We start from the raw sequence: 20,478 nt of genomic DNA, 5'->3' as shown, positions 1-20,478 counted from the left end.
CCTTTCTCTGACTTTAAATAAAATGTGTACATGTTTATTTCTAACTACTAATCCTTTTTATGAGTGCTTAGAAGACACCCCATGATGTTAGTTGTTCTGGAATAACCACATTTTAAGGTTTGAATCCCCTATAAACTTGTTCCTTACTATGCCACTGGGCACACAGTTATTCTACCACAACTAACACCCTGTCATGTCTCATTTTTTTCATATATATATACTGTATACATGTGTGTAAGAAATTCAACAAAGTTCACATCAGGGACCAGATACAACATGTATATATATATTAGAAGAGGCTTTTCATTCATACACTCTGTGCAGTTATACAGAAGAAAATGTTTAAATTCCAAAACTTTCCAGATTTTTTAATAGTTGTGTTGCTTTTCCATCAATGGAGGGAGACATTAATGGTATGTTTAGTGTTAAAAAAGCTCCTATATATGTGTTCTGTTGATTTGATAGGTACAGCAATGTAAACATGTAAAACTATGTCCTAGTGTACTGTAGATCTGACTGCACTCTGTCTACCAGATCTGTTCATGATCAGACCATTGAATGGAGGAGGATGATACAGTACCTGCTGGACTTGGAATGATAATGAATGAGCCTGCTGGTACCTGCAGGATGGTACCTACTGAGCCATTCAATCACCTGAGAGTTACAGCCAGTACCTCCTGACCCAATCCAATCGTGCAACCTCACACCAATAACAGCCCATTCAATGGTCTGATCGCAAACACTATATGACTATACAGAAATGTCAGCATTAAGGCTTAGAAAGTTTAAATGACATTGTGTTTCGCTAAGAAACATAATGTTTTGTATTTATGTGAACAATTCTAATATTTTTGCCATGCATGAATTTAATCCAATTCCCCTTTTTTTTTTGTAAATTTGAGATTTTCCATCCATTCATTTTCTAGTCACTATGAGGTCATAGACCCTACCCTGCCAAGCAACGGGTGCACGTCAGGACACCAGCTCATTGCAGGGCACACACAGACTCCCACCTCAGAGCCAGTCTTCCCAGACAACAATTAAACTAAATGTTTTGGATCTGTGGGAGGAAGCCCATGTAAACACAGGAAGAACATACAAACTCCACATAGATAGCACCCGAGAATTTGCCAGCAAAGGTAACCATGCCACCTGAATTTTCTAGGTGCATGAAAATATAAATAGTAAATTTAAATACAAAAATGTGGAAAAAAATAAACCTGTTATGTTTTCAACAGTTTAAAATACTTATTTTTAAAAAGACTTAAAAACCCAGTGTAATCTCTGTGTTGAACTCTTCAGGAGTAACACTACAAAGTGACAGTGGAGCTGGAAGTGCATAGTAAACACTCTGCTTTGCTACAAAACAAAGATTCTCTATATCTTTCTCCTTGGTTTTACATCTTGCATTGCACATATTAAACAAACAAGACGCATACAAATATATTGAAAAATATACATCATTTCTTCAATCACTGTTCCTTCCATTGCTATCAACATTATCCATGAACAACTCAAAAACGAGAATGTAAAATGTATTAGGGAAATCTAATCCAATCATATACAGTATAAAGAATATTCTCTTTTCAGAGTGTCACGGTCTGTATACATTATATACTGTATATACTGTACTGTATATAGTTCTATAGACCTGTGGTCTATTATCTTATTTGTAAGTCATGTTGTACAATAACACAAACACAGTCTAATGATTCTGAAAGTTTCTAGGTCAAAATTATGCACAAGGGAATGGAAAGCACATGACTGGGTGATTTAATACAATCTTCATAATCTGTGCTACCATATTTTTCACTTCCCTCCTTGAAAATGCTTTTGAAAAATTATTTAAAATAGTTCCAATTAAAGTCAGTCTCCAGAGAATCTAAATGAAAAGTGGAAGGTACAATTTAAAAACGTACAGTACAAAGTAGGTTAAAGAACCTCCCGATTAGGACAGTTCAACTGCTTTAAACGGAATCTGGTGCAGTTACGAACAGGGTCAGGTAAAAAAAAGTACATGTATCACAGTTTTATTAGTTGTAAATGCACTTATATATGATCCCAAAATGTCATGGTACAGTACGATACTTCTCCCAACAGATTTATGTCACCAAAGGAGAAATGCGTCAAATGATTGACATCAAAGCCTGTTAGAGGCGTCAACCCGTTCTCATTTCTCTAAGATCAGCATTATTAACACTGGTCCTGAACACTGACCCTTGCTTTCGAAGCGTGTGAATAAAACGCATTTAGACTCGTGTAAATATAGAATGGATTCGAGCGTGAAAATATAATTTAGCAAGGAGCATAAGTGATGAAGCGCCACAGGTAATCAGCACCATAGACAGCTCCTAATCAAAATGAGGAATTCGAGTTTATAATGAAAATTTAAAAAAAATGGTGCATGGATTCTTTCAAAAGCAAAACACTCAAAGGAAAAACGGGTCTAGATTCTTTCCAGTACAGCGTTATTTGTGTTTGTTCTTACCCAGAAATTACTGAAAGATTTTGATGTGCGGTTCGGGCCAGCTCACAGCCTTGGGTTCGTGTCTTATGCATTTCCGCGCGAAGAGAAGGACAGTCGACCGACACATCTCCAATGGAAATGACTAGTTCACGGTACAGGGCCACCAGTGTATTGAACTCCTGGACAATCTGAAAAACACAGTCGTTTTATTCTGATAAGACTGTTGCTCACTTATAATACATTTAAATTATTAGAAGAACAATCTTTATGCTAGAGTAATATCTGTCCTACAGTAAGTATCACCACCTATGTAAATAATATCGTTGAATGACCCGATATCGCAACGTTGACAACATATTCTTTTTTTCTTCAGTAGAACCACATTTTAAGAAAACAGAATGGTTTAATAACATATTAGTTCTTAAAGGTGAAATAATAGAATGTTTTATAAGGAACCGTGATGTTGAAAGGAACGATATGTGTGATACCCCCACATAATATTTACGATAGACCTGGAAATTAAATATCCAATATACTGTATATTACTGTACTGTAGGTTTTAGCAATGGAACAATATTTTTGTTATTACTAGAAAATGATTACATAGTGAGACGTACAGTTAATTTTTAAGCTTTTGTTGGTGTAATGATGCTGTTTCCATCAACAATACTGCTCACTCTTGAAGCACCACATCCACTGGTGCGCTAGACAGATTATATTACCGTTTTAAGAATTTAAAGAAGCCCTATGGTGCGCTCTAACATCTACAGGAAGCCTGCACAAAGGCTTTTCGCATCTAACTTGACAAATTAGCAAGGCATGCCAATGAGTCCTAAGTACATTTTCACATATATAGCACAATTATATATATATATAAAACAATAAAAAACAGTTTAACAATAAAAACACATTTTATACAAATAGCGTGCACCAATTCTCAATATTGCTTATTACGATGAAGTCAATCGCGGATCGGTAGAAATGAGAAATTGTATTTAGTGACTCAATATACTGTACACAACACATTATTGCATTTAATCACTCTCTGCAGTTCAGATGCATAGATTGTACGAAAGGTTCACTGCAGTTTTAAAAATAGTGCAACTGCGCGTGATCTGAATTGAAAAGGTGGGGGAGTCACACCGGAGCAGCGGATACAATTGCAGCACCAATCTAGTGTTCTTACCATCCTGCAGTCCTCCAGGGCTCGTTGCGTTTTTAGGGTACTCTCCGTGCTCTCTCTGCGCTCTGGGTCCCTGTAAGGTGCCTTGCCGCTTTGAAAAATGGATCCAGCGGATCTGGGGCGGTTCTTGCGCCCATTCGGTGCAGAACTCATGCATACACATCCAATAATCAAACCTAAGCTGATAAGAAAGGGTGTGTATTTTTCTTTTTCTTTTTTGGCTTTGGCTTTTGAAGCAGCGAGCCAGTGCCTCAAAATAACTCTATTGTTCAAACAGATCTTTTTGCAGGCAACCTTCAGCTTGCAGGAGTGCCGGATGAGCGCTTGCGACTCTTTTCTGCATCGCTTCGACAGCAAGGCAAGTCACCTTCAGTTCGACAGAAGCCTAATACCAGCTGAAATGTCCACACACATTGTGGCTTACGTTTACTTCAGAGGCGAATACACAGCAGTCCAGATGTAACCATGGGTTAGAGTTAGGAGTTTCCATTTACAATCTAAGAAGTTGAATATAGAATCGACAGCAATTCGAACTATTTAAACACTAACATCACTATTAGTATTCGAAGTGATAGTAGTAGTAATAAAATCGTCTATGAAGCACACGACAAAATATATTAAGGTTGCTATGGATAGTCTCTATCTTGTTTCCAAGGTCTTCTTCTGAGAATATATCTAACCTTGGTAGGAACAGGAGACGCACGGAATGTGGCAGACTGACGTGGTTAGCAACAGAGCACATTCATAGGACAGGAATACTAATGTGATCCATCAAACCAGACCCCCATGAGCTTACACATTTACCCAATGAAATGTTCAATAGCATCAATTATACTACTTCTGAGACACGATTGTTAGAAATCTAGTGCCAATAGAAGATTGTGTTTTATCATTTTACAGCATGTGGGTGGGTACAGGATTGTTTATATTAAGTAAAATGTTTCTGAATTTATCAACAGTAAAAGGTTGCCTGGCTGTAAGAAACGAAGTGTTACATACTGTACAAATCCAAGCATAACAATAAAGAAAATTGAATGTATATATTATACTTTATTTGAACAATACATTCAAATCTGAATAATTTTTGGTTCAAACAATCTTGTTTTTGTTTTTCTCGTATGTTGTGCAGCAAATTAAGTCACTATTTTCCCAGCTGGCACTTACCATACCATTTACTGCCACTTTACCACAGGAAATAATAACTTTTTTCATAAATGATACCCAGTAAATTCACATTATTAACAATAATAATATGAAAAGCTAAAAAAAACTTTTTGTGCAAGCAAGAGAAAAGACAACAATCGTCTCTTCCAGATTCACTTCGTGAAAAGAACATTTATTGTGTGTATTACAAAGTCCTGGTAAACAATATACACACTCTCTATAAAACATAGTGATTGAAAGAAAACAATTTTTGTAAAGCAATAGAAACAATCTTAATGAAGTGCAAATCCCATTGTATAGAATATTAAAATATATTCAAATAAAATATATGGAACCATATTCTTTAATAATGTTACAGGCTGAGGTAGGTGACAATGGAGGTGTCCAAGACTATACTATAGATACGTAAAGACTCTAGATGTATAACACCTGGCAGTGTAAACATTTCTTGTTTCAAAGCAGAGGGGGTGCGGTAGGTCCAGAGGCCATGATCAAAGCAATCATAAAGTTTACCTAGGTTAACCTTAGTTAATTAAGATCTGGGCAAATAATTAAGTGTGAATCAACAGTCCAAAAAGACACAATCTATAAGATCAGATCAAGGCCGAGGAAGAAAAGAAGGGCAGAACATGAGAGAGGACAGCAGGAGACAGATCTTGAAGCTTATGCCAGTCGAAAGTCCCTACTTCCAATCATCAGAAAACAAATCAGATTGGAGCAAAGTATTTAAAACTTACTAAGAGAGCTTGCTATTCTGTAGCTTTTGGGGAACTTGGAGTCCCTGAATGAAGAATCCCTCTGTTTAAAATTGCCTCTCCTACTTATTAGGTTCATTTTTGAATAGGGAAATAGGCTTCCATTCATGTGGTGGCATCCAGGTTAGAGAGAAAGAAGCTTAATTGTAGGTTACATTCTATTTAGTTTAGAACACAGTTTATCTCTTCTTTGGTCTCTGTAGTCATTATTTAAGAGTGAAGTACTGTACAGTACTTGATACCAGTCTAGAGTATTCTGGTTGGTTTGGATGTAGGCCTCTAAAATACCATGTCTTTACATACTGTATACACAGAGAACCTTGTATGTTGTATGCTACATGTGTTGTGTAGTGTAGTGTGCATCACAGTCATACACACTAACAAACTGTACTTGAATTATTTCTCTTTTCACAAAAGCTGAGAGAGCAAAGAGTTCACATGCCTCAAACTGTACCAATCACTCGGGTATATACCGACAGAAATCATTTACAAGTTGGAGGTCATGGTTATTTTATATATTTACTAAATAACCTGATATTATTTAGCAGTTCCTGATATTTTGCATTTTCATAATGCCCATTTGTAACAACAATCTGTAGTCATCTTTTCCACATATCCCTGCTCCAGTTTGATTATGATATTAATCTTGTAGATGGATTTTCTCTCTGTTCTTCTATCACATGTTTGTTCCATCATCTCTATCAGCTTTGCTTTGCTACTGTTCTTTGCACAGACCGATAAATATATACTGTAGATGTCTAATTCAATTTGTACTTCATGATATGAGTACTTCATGTACTTCAGTTCATGTGTGGGTTATGGGCAGCACAGTGGTTAGCATTACTGTCTCAAAGTGCTGGAGTCTTGTGTTCAGTCTCTGGGGTACTTCCTGCTTGGAGTTTGCATATTTTCCCCATGCTCACAAAGGTTCCCCCCAGATGCTCCAGTTTCCTCCCACAGTCCAAAAAATATCAGTATGTTAATTGGCTTCTTGGATAATTGGCCCTAGGTGTCAGTGAGTGCATCTGTGTTTACAGTATGTTTGTGTGTGCCCTGTGATTGACTAGCATCCCGCTCAGGGTTTAGCCTGCCTTGTGTCTGTTGGTTGCTGGGTTAGGCTTCAAGTCTGCAAGCAACCCTGAATTGCAAGAAGTGATTAGACAATGGATGGATGGAGGTGTGGGTTATTTTTTTCTTCTACCCAAAAGACTTTGTGAAATGTTTACATTTACTTGTCATTCTTTGTTAAATTTACTGTACTTTATCCTGACACATCATTGTGGAATATCTGGAAAATTACAACGATTCTGGAGATTCTGTACAAATTGTAGGTTTCATGCCTCTATTACAGGTGTGGTAGCTAGTGTTACCATTTCACAGCTCTTTTATCCTTTGTTCAATTCGGGCCTGGGGTGTCTGCTGTTTGGTGACAGTATGCCCTCGCAGTGTCTGTGTGGGTTTTTCTTGGGTGTCCCAGTTTCTAACACCTTGCAAAGACAATCTGGTGTAATTAATTGATGCCTCTGAATTGCCACCGTATGCTTGTGTGTACTGTATGTCTTGTGATGGACAGGCATGCCTTATGCCCTGTGCTTTTTCCTCTTGGCTTCTTTATATGTTACTGAAACCCTTATCAGGAATAAATGCATTTCTGATCATAATAGAAGGTTTATTATTTATTTAAAGCAATGTTCAAACCCAACTGTTCTTTTGATTTTTAGTTGGTAAAAATAGAAATTATACCCCTGGATGCACACATTCAAGTTTTAAATGGATTAGCTTTTGTGCATTCATTTTAGAAGCCGATAAGATGTTCACATTCAGTAGATTGCTTTCCAGTCAGGACTACCATCCATCTTGTACAGTTTTCTATCCCATATAAAGCTAATTTGGAAGGGATTGACACTGAACTGGGAAAAAGCAGTTAGAAATTGGATGGAGGAATAGATGGATGGATGGCAGAAAGTCACATAGAGAAGAAGGTATACTCCTTGCGGGACCTGTTGATGAGATCAGCCATTGGATTGGAGGACAAAGCTGTGTCCTGTGACCCCCTACAGGTGTGAAATGTGGAGTCATTCATCGAAGTATACAGTATATCGAAGTGGGAAAACCCCAGAAGTGAGCCAAATCTAATCTGTTTCCATCATGGGTGCATTCTGTTTCTCAATTTCCTGTTTCTTTTGATTGTTGTCAACACTACAAAAAGAATACCAGTAAAACTGTATAACATTTTCATTAACAATAAAACAAATTATACCACTTAAATGATAAATTCTATTTTACTTACTGCCATGTAATGTATTTTATATAATACTGGTAATGGGCACCTACTGTATGGCAGATACTGTAGGAACTGACATTCCAGGCCATATCTTTTGTTTTACAATGTCCCGACATGACATTGTCCAATGACATTACAATGTCCTGATGATTACCAGGTAAAATAGCTCTTTGTTCCTCTACACCCCACCTACTGTACAAGATAGATAGGGAGATAAATGAATACAAGGAATTAACTCCCTGAAGCAGACTAATTTTTACCACTTAGAGCTGCCTGAGAACTAAACCATCTAGTCAGATCTGCTTCAGTTTTGTTCAGGACCTGGATCATATTCTTATTACACTTCTGTTGAAAATAAGGGAGAGTTTAATTCTCCAATATGCAGTTGAAGATAAGCTGTCACAGAAATGGATTTCAGAGGTATAAGAATCTATTTTGACCAATTTGTTCCGTATCCAAAGTACTATATCTACCACAGTTATCAAACAGTATACACATTTCAGGAACTGGTATACAGTCAATATCACAGAGAAACAAGAGAATGCCATGAGTAAGTGTAGAGTAGAATATGTTTGAACCCCTGTATGAGAATGAGAGTAATGCTTATATAATATAAGCCTGTGTCAGAGGTTCAAATGAAAAAAAAAATCAACCATTGTGATGAACAACCTTATCAAGTGTAAGCTGTGCTAAAATTACTGACCAAGGTTCAAGATCCTACTGTAGGTTTTGTTACTACTAGAGACACTAATGGTGGTGTTAATATTGTTTACTGGAGTATCTTACTGATATTAGAAGTTTAATGTCTCCAAATATTTAATAATTATAGTACATCACAAAAAGAGGTTTTGATTATGGGTTCAAAACAACAAGTTCAAATGATAAAAACATACATGGATTTTGATTCTGAACTATACTATCACCTTTAAATGCATAACTGAATTGTAATCCTAACAATGTAATAAAGATAAAATTATATCATTACACTCTTTATTTAATATTTAGAAAATAATACATGCCTTTATAACATCTACAGTAGACTGCAATGATACTGCTATTATTTGAACTTCTGGAAAAAAAGCTACTTTATAACAAAATTTGTCTCAAAGGCCTGTTTTGTAAAATATATATTTTTTAAAATCATAAAACCATTCAAAAAGTAGTAGCGTGAATGCACCAATAAATTAAAATAATGTATGTTAAGCTGTGACAATATTTTGTTTACATTTCCCGTAAGCGAATAAGAGCCATCAGGTTTACTGATCACCTTTCCCAACTCATCATTGCGTAATGAACTGCCATAACGGCAAAAGGAAATCTTGAGGAAGTGATCATAATGTGGCAAAAATACAAAGTAAATGCATATCTGTGGATATAAAAATACTGGTATTTAGGCAGGTTAAAACAAGCAAGAAGACATGCAAAGTGGTACAGTATGGCCATTAGGCCACTTAACAGCCACTTGAAATTGAGCACAGAAAAAATCAGTCTGATCCACAGGTGTATTAACTGCAATTGATTAAATTGGAGATGTGTATGAGCTAGTGAAAGACTTTAGCTACTGACGTTTAGGCATGAATTGATCATTCCAAGCAAAATGTATTACTTAATAATCAGAATTCTGTTTCAGCTTATCTTCATGTATATTACCTTTTATGTGTACATTAGCTAAATCTAATGAAAAGTAGCAAAGTATACCTTTTTTGTGACGTACTGTACTAGAAACTTGTTTCTTCAAGTAACACCTTATCTTGCTTGGAGCTTGTGCATAATACAGATGTTAGAATGCAAGAAAAATGCCAACACTACTCCCTTGATGGCATCACTACATTGGCTACATTTGCATTATGGAATTCAATCCATATTGGTATAACCACTTTTTCCCAATAAAGTCCAGTGCAACCTACAGCCCTCCCAAAAGCATAGAAGATGCTGGTGTCCCGAAACTGAAGACCCAAAAGCTGTGAAACCACCATACCACCTCATTATACATTTGATTTCATGAAATCACTTTTATCAGCCATATGAACTCTTTATCCATTTTCTACCCTCAACTGGAATTTTTTAAATATAATTTCAAAGCATATTTGTATATTTTAGCCTTCAGTGAGCTTAACTATTTTAATTTCTTTGGTTTGGCCACATCTGTGCTTGTTTCCTTAGAATAGAGACATGAATAAAAGTCTCTGAGAACTCAGAGAGTACAGAATTATTGATATCTTTGAATGTCTCAACAAAGCTAGGCACTTTTAGCCTAGGAGTAACCTACTGTACCACAGTGTTCAGTATATTCATAGAAGAGCTGTCTTATTTTGTTACAGATACTGCTCTAATATCTAAGGTTTTAAAACTCACTTTTCAGATTGGCCAGAAATCAATTCCTGGTGTTATGTTCTGTTTCCAACTGCAGAATTGTAATTTGGAAATACACTCACTGTGCCTTTTATTCAGATTAGAAGCCAAAGCAATATTATTTAAATTAACAAAGCATTTAATCACAACCTTGTTGTTTTTAGATATGAGCACCAGACCTGGAAAGATGTTTTAAAGCTTGCAATAAACAAGGTTTTTCCTGTAAAAAGAAACAACTAAAAATTCAACTGCACACATCCCAGGATTAAAGACTCCATTTAAAGAATTAAAATTGCACTGCTTGTGTCTTGAGACTGTATGTGACCAATGAGAAAGAAAAGTCACATAAGAACATACTGTATGTTAGTCATAACTAACAATCTTTGCTTTCTCATCATGTGTGACAAAGGGACAGTGTCACGTGTCTATTGTCTCTCATAAACCTTTTTCAATTACTCATCTGTTACCCTTTTCATTCTGGAACAATGCCACTTTCTTTTTAACTTTATATGGCATTTATGAATTATTTTGTATTTGTCTTACCTGTTGCTGATAGTCTTGTCCTTATCTGTTTGTTCCGCCATTTTGTGTTACAGAGCCTGCCTCACCCCCCGTTTAAATGGAGGCTTCCTGTCAATCAATAGGAAGTGTGGGGGGTGGAGTTTGGGGTATTTAACAAGTTAGTTTTTGTCTAGTTTGATCTTAGTATTGTGACTTTGTGTGATCATAGTATAACCTGGTGTTTGCTAGTTTTTTTTGGAACTTCTAGTAGGAACGTTCTTGAAAGACTGCAGTTTCCTGTTTAAGAATGCATTCTTTCCTTTTTGTAAGTACTTTGTTTTCCCAGAATGCTATAATTGTACAATCTTTATAATGTAACTTTACGATTTTTTAGGAAACCCCAGTAATTACTTTCAGATAGTTTTGTCACATACGGAAATGTAATGTTATCTGTCCTCTTCAGTTATTTAGTATTATAAAGATACTGGACTTAAATTATAATTCATATACTGTGTTTCACAGGAATGGAAGGCTACTGAGAAACCAATCTGTCTTTTTGAGAAACTTCCATATCCACACAGTGCAATATACTGTAGCATTACCAGGAAAGAATATCAGGATAAAACCATGATGAGCCAAGTAAGACATAACATAAAACAGACTGAAAAAGCAACTATGTATGATCATCAATGTAGTTAGGTAAAAATGGAAGCTCCACAGTTCAAAGATGGCAAAAGAATTTCTCTATGAGAGCAGAATAATCCAGGAAGTATAGGACTGGATATCCTTGGGGCTGAGATAGTGCATCTACTTTTTTGGCTGCCTGAAGTATAATGTGCCAATTGGTATAGTGGGGACTTTTAAATATGAATTTACAAGACTTGTCCCTACATGCATCAGAGCCATCATAAATCCTATAAGCTCTCATGCTTTAAGCACCGGAGCTAATGACAGCCAACAAGGGTGGCCATTTTGGTAGATTTCCTGATCAAAATGAATAAGATCATCTCTCATTTTACCCTCTGATCAAAAATATGCAAGTTAGATCAGCAGCTTCTTTTGTCCGATTTAAAAAGATGGGATTAAGTAGGAATGTCTCCTTCTCCTAAAGTCTTTGGGAAGAAATCTTTTCAATTGTATAGAATGTTATGTAGACCATTTACCCATATATTATCTTTGTTAAAAGTGTTAACATCAGCAAAGATATTGGTTTTTACAGTGTGTCTAGCAATTCCTCTGTGCTTTTCTTACCCTTTAGCTTTTTGGGGACAGGTAGAGTAAATACAATACATTGCCAATGAGTCGTGCTTCACCTGGGTTTTCCATAATGAGACTGTAATAGACAATCTTCGATGGTAGCACAGCAAGGTAATGAGCATGGGAGATTAAATTGCTAAGGGAACTACCTTCCTTAAATGCAATGTTTAACTTCACTTCAGAAGTAAGTACTGTAGCATTGGAAATGCCTCACCTGGTTGATAATTTCATACTGGCAGGCTAGTATTGCAGCCATTGAGGCTGCCTCTAATTAAGGTAAGTCTTGTCTTTGGTTTTACTGCCCCTCAGCCAGAGTAGTTTTAAATCTTTTAAAATTTCCCCATAGACTCTCACCTTGGTATTATATAATCTCACTGTCCAAGGTGACTTTGAAAGTCTGGTTAGACAACCTTTGGCTTCTGCGTGTACCTGGAGACGCCAGTTCCCTAATTTCCTCATGAGAATGCCAGGAATGCGTTACTGGGACTGTCTCCACACTGCCCTCTGGCGGCTCAACCCCGTTTCTACAGTCATAATACCGGCCGCTGTTACAGAGAGGCCATTACATTATGCATGTTAATACTGACATTTTTTTAAGGAAATATTTTGTGTAGTGTAAACTAACTATACTGCTATTTCAGTTATGAGCCATTGGATTGGTAACAAAGTACCCTAAGCATCATATAATTATGTTTACCTAATTTAGTGTTAAATAATTCATAGAGCATATTTTTTCATGGTGTTTGCACTCCACTTTTTCACCTTTTCTTGTCAATCTCATCTGATAACATTTCAATGTGGTTAAGGTGAGAATATTTTTAAGAAAGGCTCTTCTGTTTCAAAACCAGTTCTTCCTTTATACTGTACAGTATATTTATGGAGGCTGTGGAAAAGCATGGGATTGTGTTGCTGAGATAAATGACAAAAATCATTTTTCCACAAAATGGAAATCTCCCAAGAAGTATTCTTGTTTTATTCAACACAGTAATGCTGTCTACTGTAAATGATCTCTAAATCTATACAGTTTAAGCAGGGCAGATCATCAACAGGCTTGCCAGTAGTCACACTTTAACACTGAGTAGTTGTACAATAGGATGTGTTTTAAGTAACAGTGAGAATGAAGGCGGCATCTAGTATATACAGTATGTCCAGGAAAACGATTGTAATGGAACAGGCAACAATAAAGAAAATGTTGTGTTGCAGAATAATTAAGTATGTATATATAGAATTGCTGAAATCGGTATTATTTAGAAACGTGTCCGATAAAGTTATGACTTTTAATTTGTATCGAAGTTCAATATCGACATAATTTATAATATCAATAATTTACTGTTAATCTTTTGTTTTTCAGTTGTACTGTATGTCCTGCAAGATTATCGGGGGCGTCCAATTTTTGGTTTTAATTCCTGTCTACTGTGTCTGTATGTGTACAAACACAAATAATACAGTATCTCGTTTAAACGGCTAGGTGGTAGAGATCTGGTCACATTGTCGCCTTCTGGTGCTAATTGTCTTTACATCTGATATACAGTAGGAGAGTATTTTTCCCGGTGCAAATTTCTTTTGCTTATCAGGTGTATATAAAATACTGTACAGTATATGACTGTTGTATAAATAATATTAGTTTAGGCGGGTAGCTGCGTAAGCATGCGTAGGCTGCAAAGGAACAAGTAATAGGTTTATTCAATGCTGAAAAGAGAAGAAAGAAAACACAAAGTTTCGGCCGTGGAGCCTTCTTCAGGTGGGAGCTCCACGGCCGAAACGTTGTGTTTTCTTCTCTTTTCAGCATGGAATGAACCTATTGTTCATAAATAATATTAGTAAGGTTAAGAGCAGTGGTAAGTAGTGATTAAAAAGACGATGTACAGTATCGAGATTTGAACTTTCCGCTTATCTTATTATTTGTTCCAAGTGGAAATAAATTAGAGAAACCTCAAAAGAGAAAGAAGGAGAAAAAGGAAAAGTATCAGGATGCATTTGTTGCCGCCTGACCCGTGTAACTAACGTTATAGCTAAAACGTTATAGCGTTATAGGTAAAAGAAACAGTACAATAATTTATTGAAATAAAGTTTCTTTATTCTTAGAAATCATACATTTTCGGGCGAACTTTTCCCAGTATAGTTATTTGAAGAAGCAAATTAATTTTATAAGCAACATTTTCGAATAATATTGTTTAGATAATTTTAATATGTAATATGTAATCATGTAATATGTAATATGTAATTTAACCTCGACTTAGATGATCAATGTGTGTTTTTTAACATGAATAAAGGAAATATATTTCATTTGTCCTATCAATGTCTTCTCCAATCCTGTTTAAAATAGAAATCGAATTTAACGTTAAAATTATTTCAAACATTAAAAATAAGAAAGCTACACTAAACAAACCTGTGACATTTTAAGTTATGTTAAATTATCTCTGTAATTGAGTACCACTGACTTTTCCTATAATGTATGTATACATTCATTCTTTTGGTGTTACTTACTGTTGTATTTTTTTTTATTAATGGTTATAAATAAAGCATTAAGAAAGGCATGGCGTCTCCATGGCGACGATTCCGTGGTAACAAATTCTTCCCCACTCGACCGAAAGATGGCGGAAGGTTCTTTGCTTGAAAAAGAAACGAGTGATGAATCGTCAAAGGTTGTGTTAACAATTCTGCATTTCAACGATGTTTACGAAATAGAGGCAAGAGAAGAAGAACCTGTAGGCGGCGCAGCAAGGTGACGACGGTTTTAGGTTTTACCTGGGATCAATGGATTTAGCGTAGTTCATTGAAATGTAGCACCAGTTTCTCCCTGTTGGGAAAACTGCTAGTATCGTTGCTGATAGTGGCGCCGTTCTATAATAAGAATAAGTTAATAGTAACACTGTTACTAACAGTTTCTGAAGCTGTAACGGTGTACATTTTTGATCTACTAGACACCAAACTACTACAGCCTGCATTTTACACTGCTGCATTACGTTTAATCAATGTCTGGTGCATTTTCCGTATGTACTCTACTGTATACCACTGTCTAGATCAGTGATATTTTCATTAATATTCCCTTAATATTGATGAATAATTATGTTTATACATGGTCTCTTGCAGGAGCATAAGCTATCAAGTGACACACACAGGTAAAGCCAAACCAATCAAAAGTAAAGCTAGCAAGGTGATGGTGACATACTGCAACTTCCTGTTGAGTTGTTGAATATTTCTGTTTGAGTTTTGTGTCGGGGTCTGCAGCCCTTGTTCTGGAAAGCCCCTATTTACTTAGTTAAATCAGTACTTGGCTTAATAAGTCGAGATTGATCTTTGGCCATCACCGAAGTTGCCTTTGAACATGATTGTCTGACCCTTTTTAAGGTCTAGGCCTGGAGAGCAGCTGTTGTTTACTATCACTTAGTGTCCCTCCTCTATTTCTGAAACACCTTATAACTGAATAGATGTTTTAAAAAAGGGCACCTGATTTGATCCAGTGGAAGTGGTGGCACTAAAATGATTATGAAGATGGAGCACAATGATGTGTTGAATTCGATGAGGTTTCATGACTTACAGCATGGCCTCCCAGAATCAGGCCTATCTTTGACAGACTGGGTTTGGATGTACGTAACATCTTGCCAGGAAACTGCTGGCTGTGAACATCCCAGACAGCGAGCAACAGTGTGCTGATGTAGTGCTGCCTACAACATAACAACGGCACTAAGGAGACGTTCCCTTGATGAGAACTATACAACAATCAAGAGGCACTTGGGTGCATCACATCAATCCATTTTGTAACTGCTTCTTCCAAATTGGTTGTCATGAGGAAGCCTTGGCCTATCATAGCAAGCAATGAACAAAAGGTGGAGTACACCCTGGATGGGATGCCAGTCCATTGCTAGGCAGACACAGACACACACAGACACGCACGCACTCACACAAGGACCAATTTTCCCAGAAGCCAATTAATCTTCCACTATGTCTTTGGATTGTGGGAGGAAACTGGTGCACCTGCCGGAAAACCATGCAAACATGGGGAGAACATACAAACTCCACACAGACTGCATCCCAGTAGTTAGACCCAGAGCTGAGAGACAGCAATGCTTACCACTGCTCCACCAGGGCACATCACAGTCAGTCTCAAATAATCAATTAATCAAAGTAACACCAAAACACGGATGAACACAGAAACAATTTTCTTTTGATGTTCACTCTACAGTATATACAAATTCTCTTGAAATACAAATATGCTAGTATTGTTCTCCCTAGCATTACTACTGTAAGTAGGACTGGAAAATGAGAATAACAGAATTTTCTAGGAAAACTGAATGACAAACGTCTAAATTGTTTTGTATTACTAGCCCTCCATTCTGATTGTGTAGCCTAGATTGTGGAAACAAAAAAAACCTTTAAACTCCAGAATATTACAGCATGTAAGAGGTATAGTTTGATGTGTGTGTTATGACAGGTTTCCCTTTTCCTGTAGTTGTTATTAATATTTTACAGTAGCTCTCTGAACTAAATAGTGGATGATTTCACAGGATGTTGAGCAATCTCCATGTAACTGGAAAGTGACAGGGAGAAATATATGAACTGTAGTGTTGAGGAGTAAGACATACTGTATACACTACATATGTAATACAAGCTTTGTCTTATAGCTATTATAATAATAATAATAATAATAATAATAATAATTAATTGCTTACACTTGAATAGCGCTTTTCTGGACACTCCACTCAAAGCGCTTTACAGGTAATGGGGACTCAACTCCACCACAACCAGTGTGAAGCCCCACCTGGATGATGCGACGGAAGTCATAGTGCGCCAGAACTCTCACCACACATCAGCTATAAGTGGGGAGGAGAGCAGAGTGATGTAGCCAGTTTATAGATGGGGATTATTAGGAGGCCATGATTGGTAAGGGCCAATCGGAAATTTGGGCAGGACACTGGGTTTACACCCCCTACTCTTTTCGAGAAATGCCCTGGGGTTTTTAATTACGATAGGGAGTCAGGACCTCGGTTTTACATCTCATCCAAAGGACGGCACCTTTTTACATTAGGGCATTAGGACCCACATGGACCGCAGGGTGAGTGCCCCCTGCTGGCCCCACTAACACCTCTTCCAGCAGCAACCTCAGTTTTTCCCAGGACATCCCATCCGGGTACTGACCAGGCTCACACATCCTTAGCTTCAGTGGGTTGCTAGTTGTGAGTTGAAGGGTGATATGGCTGTGATACAAAACTCCATCTTCCCATGTAACAAACTCGAAATATGTCTTTCAATAAAATATTTATTTTATCAAGTAGCCTAGTATATCCTTTTGTAGACATTTAAAATTTATTTCAAGTTTGTCACCCGCGTTTCCATGTCGTAAAATGAATGTGAGAATTGTTTCACATACCTCATAACTAAAACTCTTAGTACCTCTGGAGTACAATAATTCTCATATTTTGTTTATTTTATACAGTCTCATTTAATATAAGTGAAAGTTAAAATAAATGTAAAAATGCATGTCCTTTAAAGTATTGCTTTTCTCTTCTTCCAGGTTTGCTACAGCTTTGAAACAGTTCCATCCGAAAAACCCACTAATAGTTTTTAGTGGAGATTGTTTAAATCCTTCCCTGTTAAGCACAATTACAAAAGGAAAACATATGGTAGAGATATTTAAGAAACTCGGAGTGCACTGCGCTGTATACGGTATGTATTTGTGTACCAGTATTAATATAATAATGGTTTTAAGATATTCATAAATTATGCTACTGTAAATTGAAGTTTTAATTTTATTAAACATAAAAATGGGGAAATAATTCAGATAAAAATAATGGTTTTAGGGATAATTTATGGATAAAGTAGATCCAAAAGGCGGAGGTCTTACATTTATCTTGATTTATGGATGTATTTTTATCTATCTATAATCTACCCCTTATGGATTACATTTTTATCATAATAATTTTAGTAATATATAAAAACACCACTTTTTGTAAACTGTAACTTTGAGTCACTAAAAATCCATATTATGTCCAAAATATGTCCAATATCCTCTGCTTTATGTTCAGTTCTGTTCCAGAAGTGTATAATTAAGTCTGGCAAAACACTTTGAAATATCATGTGAAGTTTAATGAACTTGCTATTCAGTTGTGTTGCATGTTAGCTGTAAAACTGTCTGCAAAGTGTCTTTGGACAGTTTCAATGAAGTAGTCTTTTTTTTTGCAATAATTACATTTTCATTCTCATGTAGAACGTTCTGTAGGGACACAATTACAACAACACAATAGCTTGTATACAATTACCTGATATACAGAACTTAACTTAAGACATGACTGTTCTGATCCATGGAATGTACAGATAGAATAAAAAGGGTAAATATGATTATTGATTATATAAAGGGAGATTATATAAATTTATAGTGAAATTGTATATAATCCTACAGTATCTACTGTAGGTGATTATTATTATGATTAAACGTATTGAACTGCACATAGTTATTACCTCTACATAAAAAATCAAAATTGTACATGATATTCTAAATGAGGCTTTATTAGGCCAATTTTTAACATAACATCCATTTATTAGAATTCTACAAATTGTAACTAAATATTGTAGCATTTTGTTTGTTTTTTTATTCACTTCCCACATTGTTTATTAAATGTTATACAGTATGTCAACATAAACACCTGATTTAAGTCTTTTTCACAAGTAACCTGTTCTATCTCTGTGGTTCCAATATCTATTCATATTTTACCTTTGTAATACCTACAGTACATGCAATATCCTGTACTTGTCTACATTTAATGTAATCTGCCAGGTGTCTGCCCAGTCATTAATGTGAATTCTGCTTGCTGCTTCTATAGTGTTGGCTAATCTTCCTAATTTGGTGCAAACTTCACTAATTTACTAATTCTGGAAACTAGAACATTAATATAAATTAAGAAGAGCAGTAGACATAGTACAGATCCCTGCAGTACACCCTGAATCAGATCCCTGAAGTATTATTTGCAGTACTTCACTCAAACCTGAGCATGGAGCCCTTATCTGTTCAACTTACTGTATATGAACCCTGGAATATAAGCAACTGTGAGTAAAAGCTTAAGCGAAAAAAACTTATCAATGAAAACTTTATCAAAACTTATTGAGCTCTAACACTAGTTTGCCAGTCCCATCAAGAATATTCACCCTTAATGATTATATTATTTAATTCTTTAAATTACCACAAAATCTATATTACATTAATATTTTTATTTTTAGGTTTTTGTTTAAAAAAAACAAACATTTATGGAATCAAAATTTCTTATTGTAGGTTGTTTACTAACGTCTCAAATGCTTTGGTATGACTAAATCATCTTTACTCAATACTTGCCAATACTTATTGTCCATGCCTCACATACATCCAGGCTGTTTTTTTCTTTGTAATCTGTAAATTGACATTCATTTCTTTTCACACTTTACTATAAAACTACAGTATACTATAAAATAAGTTTACTATAAAACTACAGTATGTAGATGGATTATTTCAAAGACATTTGAATACCTTTCTTTGCGGATTACTGTGAACCTGCACTGTTTGCTTGCATGCCATTTTGTCTCTTGAAAACAATTAAGGGCAGCCTGGACTGTACATTTGGAGCCTTCAGCCTGCCTTTAGCTACATTTTAAGTGAGAAAACCTGGAAATATTATTTTATTATTTTTGTACAAAATGGTGAATAAATAGGTTCAGCTGTGGCTCCATCTGTCTTTTTTATGTTTGGAAACTGTAATTAGGGTTTGTTAATTTGGATTTTTCGCATGCAATAACACAATTCTTGCCTTATCAAAAGCTTAATATTAACATTTTCTTTTATAGAAGGCTGATTATGTCACAGTGACCATTGTCAATAATGCCAACAATATACTGTACTATTAACCGTGACCAGAGACACAAACTACTGAATGTTCTATTATTATTTAAGGGTCTTAACAGTAATTCTAATACATAGTAAAACAGCAAAATATGAAATAGGCACTTTAAATATCCCTTATAGTTCCATTGATTTTCATACTATTGCCAAAAAGCACAAAGTTAGAATTAGCATAGTTTTGTCTAAATCTGTATTATTATGCACTCAGAAAATTGTGTCTTGATGAAGGAAAACAAATTGGCTTTGACTGACTGGCAAACCAGTCTAGATTGTACTCAGTGAGGTATCTGGTGAGAGCAAATAAAAAAAATGTAAAAAGAATTACAATCATCTGCATTTAGTACATGCTGATATTGTTTATAAGGTGTGTAGAATAAAACATCTAATTGCTGAGAACACACGGGAAAACAGTGTACTAATACTTGATACTAACAGAAATGTCTGAATTCTAAGACAAATGGAACAATCCAGTCTAACAATTAATTCAGAACACCTAATGTATTTAATTAAAAAATGGAAGATAATTGTTTATACATAATGTACACACTCCCAATCAGTCTAAGTAGCAATTTATGTAAATTACACAGAAGAGTATGAAAACATTAAGACTTTGGCAGTAATGTTTAGAATCTGACAGTGGATCTATTT

General features: G+C 35.7%; 1 protein-coding gene across 1 annotated transcript in view; it reads right to left on the bottom strand.

The window, feature by feature from the left end:
* The window catches only part of c6.2 (complement component 6, duplicate 2), a 65,023-nt gene extending 60,674 nt beyond the window's left edge, over positions 1–4,349 (bottom strand). Inside the window, exons 1-2 of the mRNA XM_069187207.1 lie at positions 3,654–4,349; positions 2,489–2,655 (exon numbers count right to left, since the gene is read on the bottom strand). Coding sequence (XP_069043308.1) covers positions 2,489–2,655; positions 3,654–3,803 — 317 coding nt within the window. The 5' untranslated portion in view covers positions 3,804–4,349. The remainder of the gene's footprint in view (positions 1–2,488; positions 2,656–3,653) is intronic.
* Positions 4,350–20,478: the final 16,129 nt, after the last annotated feature.

The sequence above is a fragment of the Lepisosteus oculatus genome, chromosome 3 (assembly GCF_040954835.1).
Source record: "Lepisosteus oculatus isolate fLepOcu1 chromosome 3, fLepOcu1.hap2, whole genome shotgun sequence".
Classification (NCBI taxonomy): Eukaryota; Metazoa; Chordata; class Actinopteri; order Semionotiformes; family Lepisosteidae; genus Lepisosteus; species Lepisosteus oculatus.
This window is presented reverse-complemented; position numbering and strand designations above follow the sequence as displayed.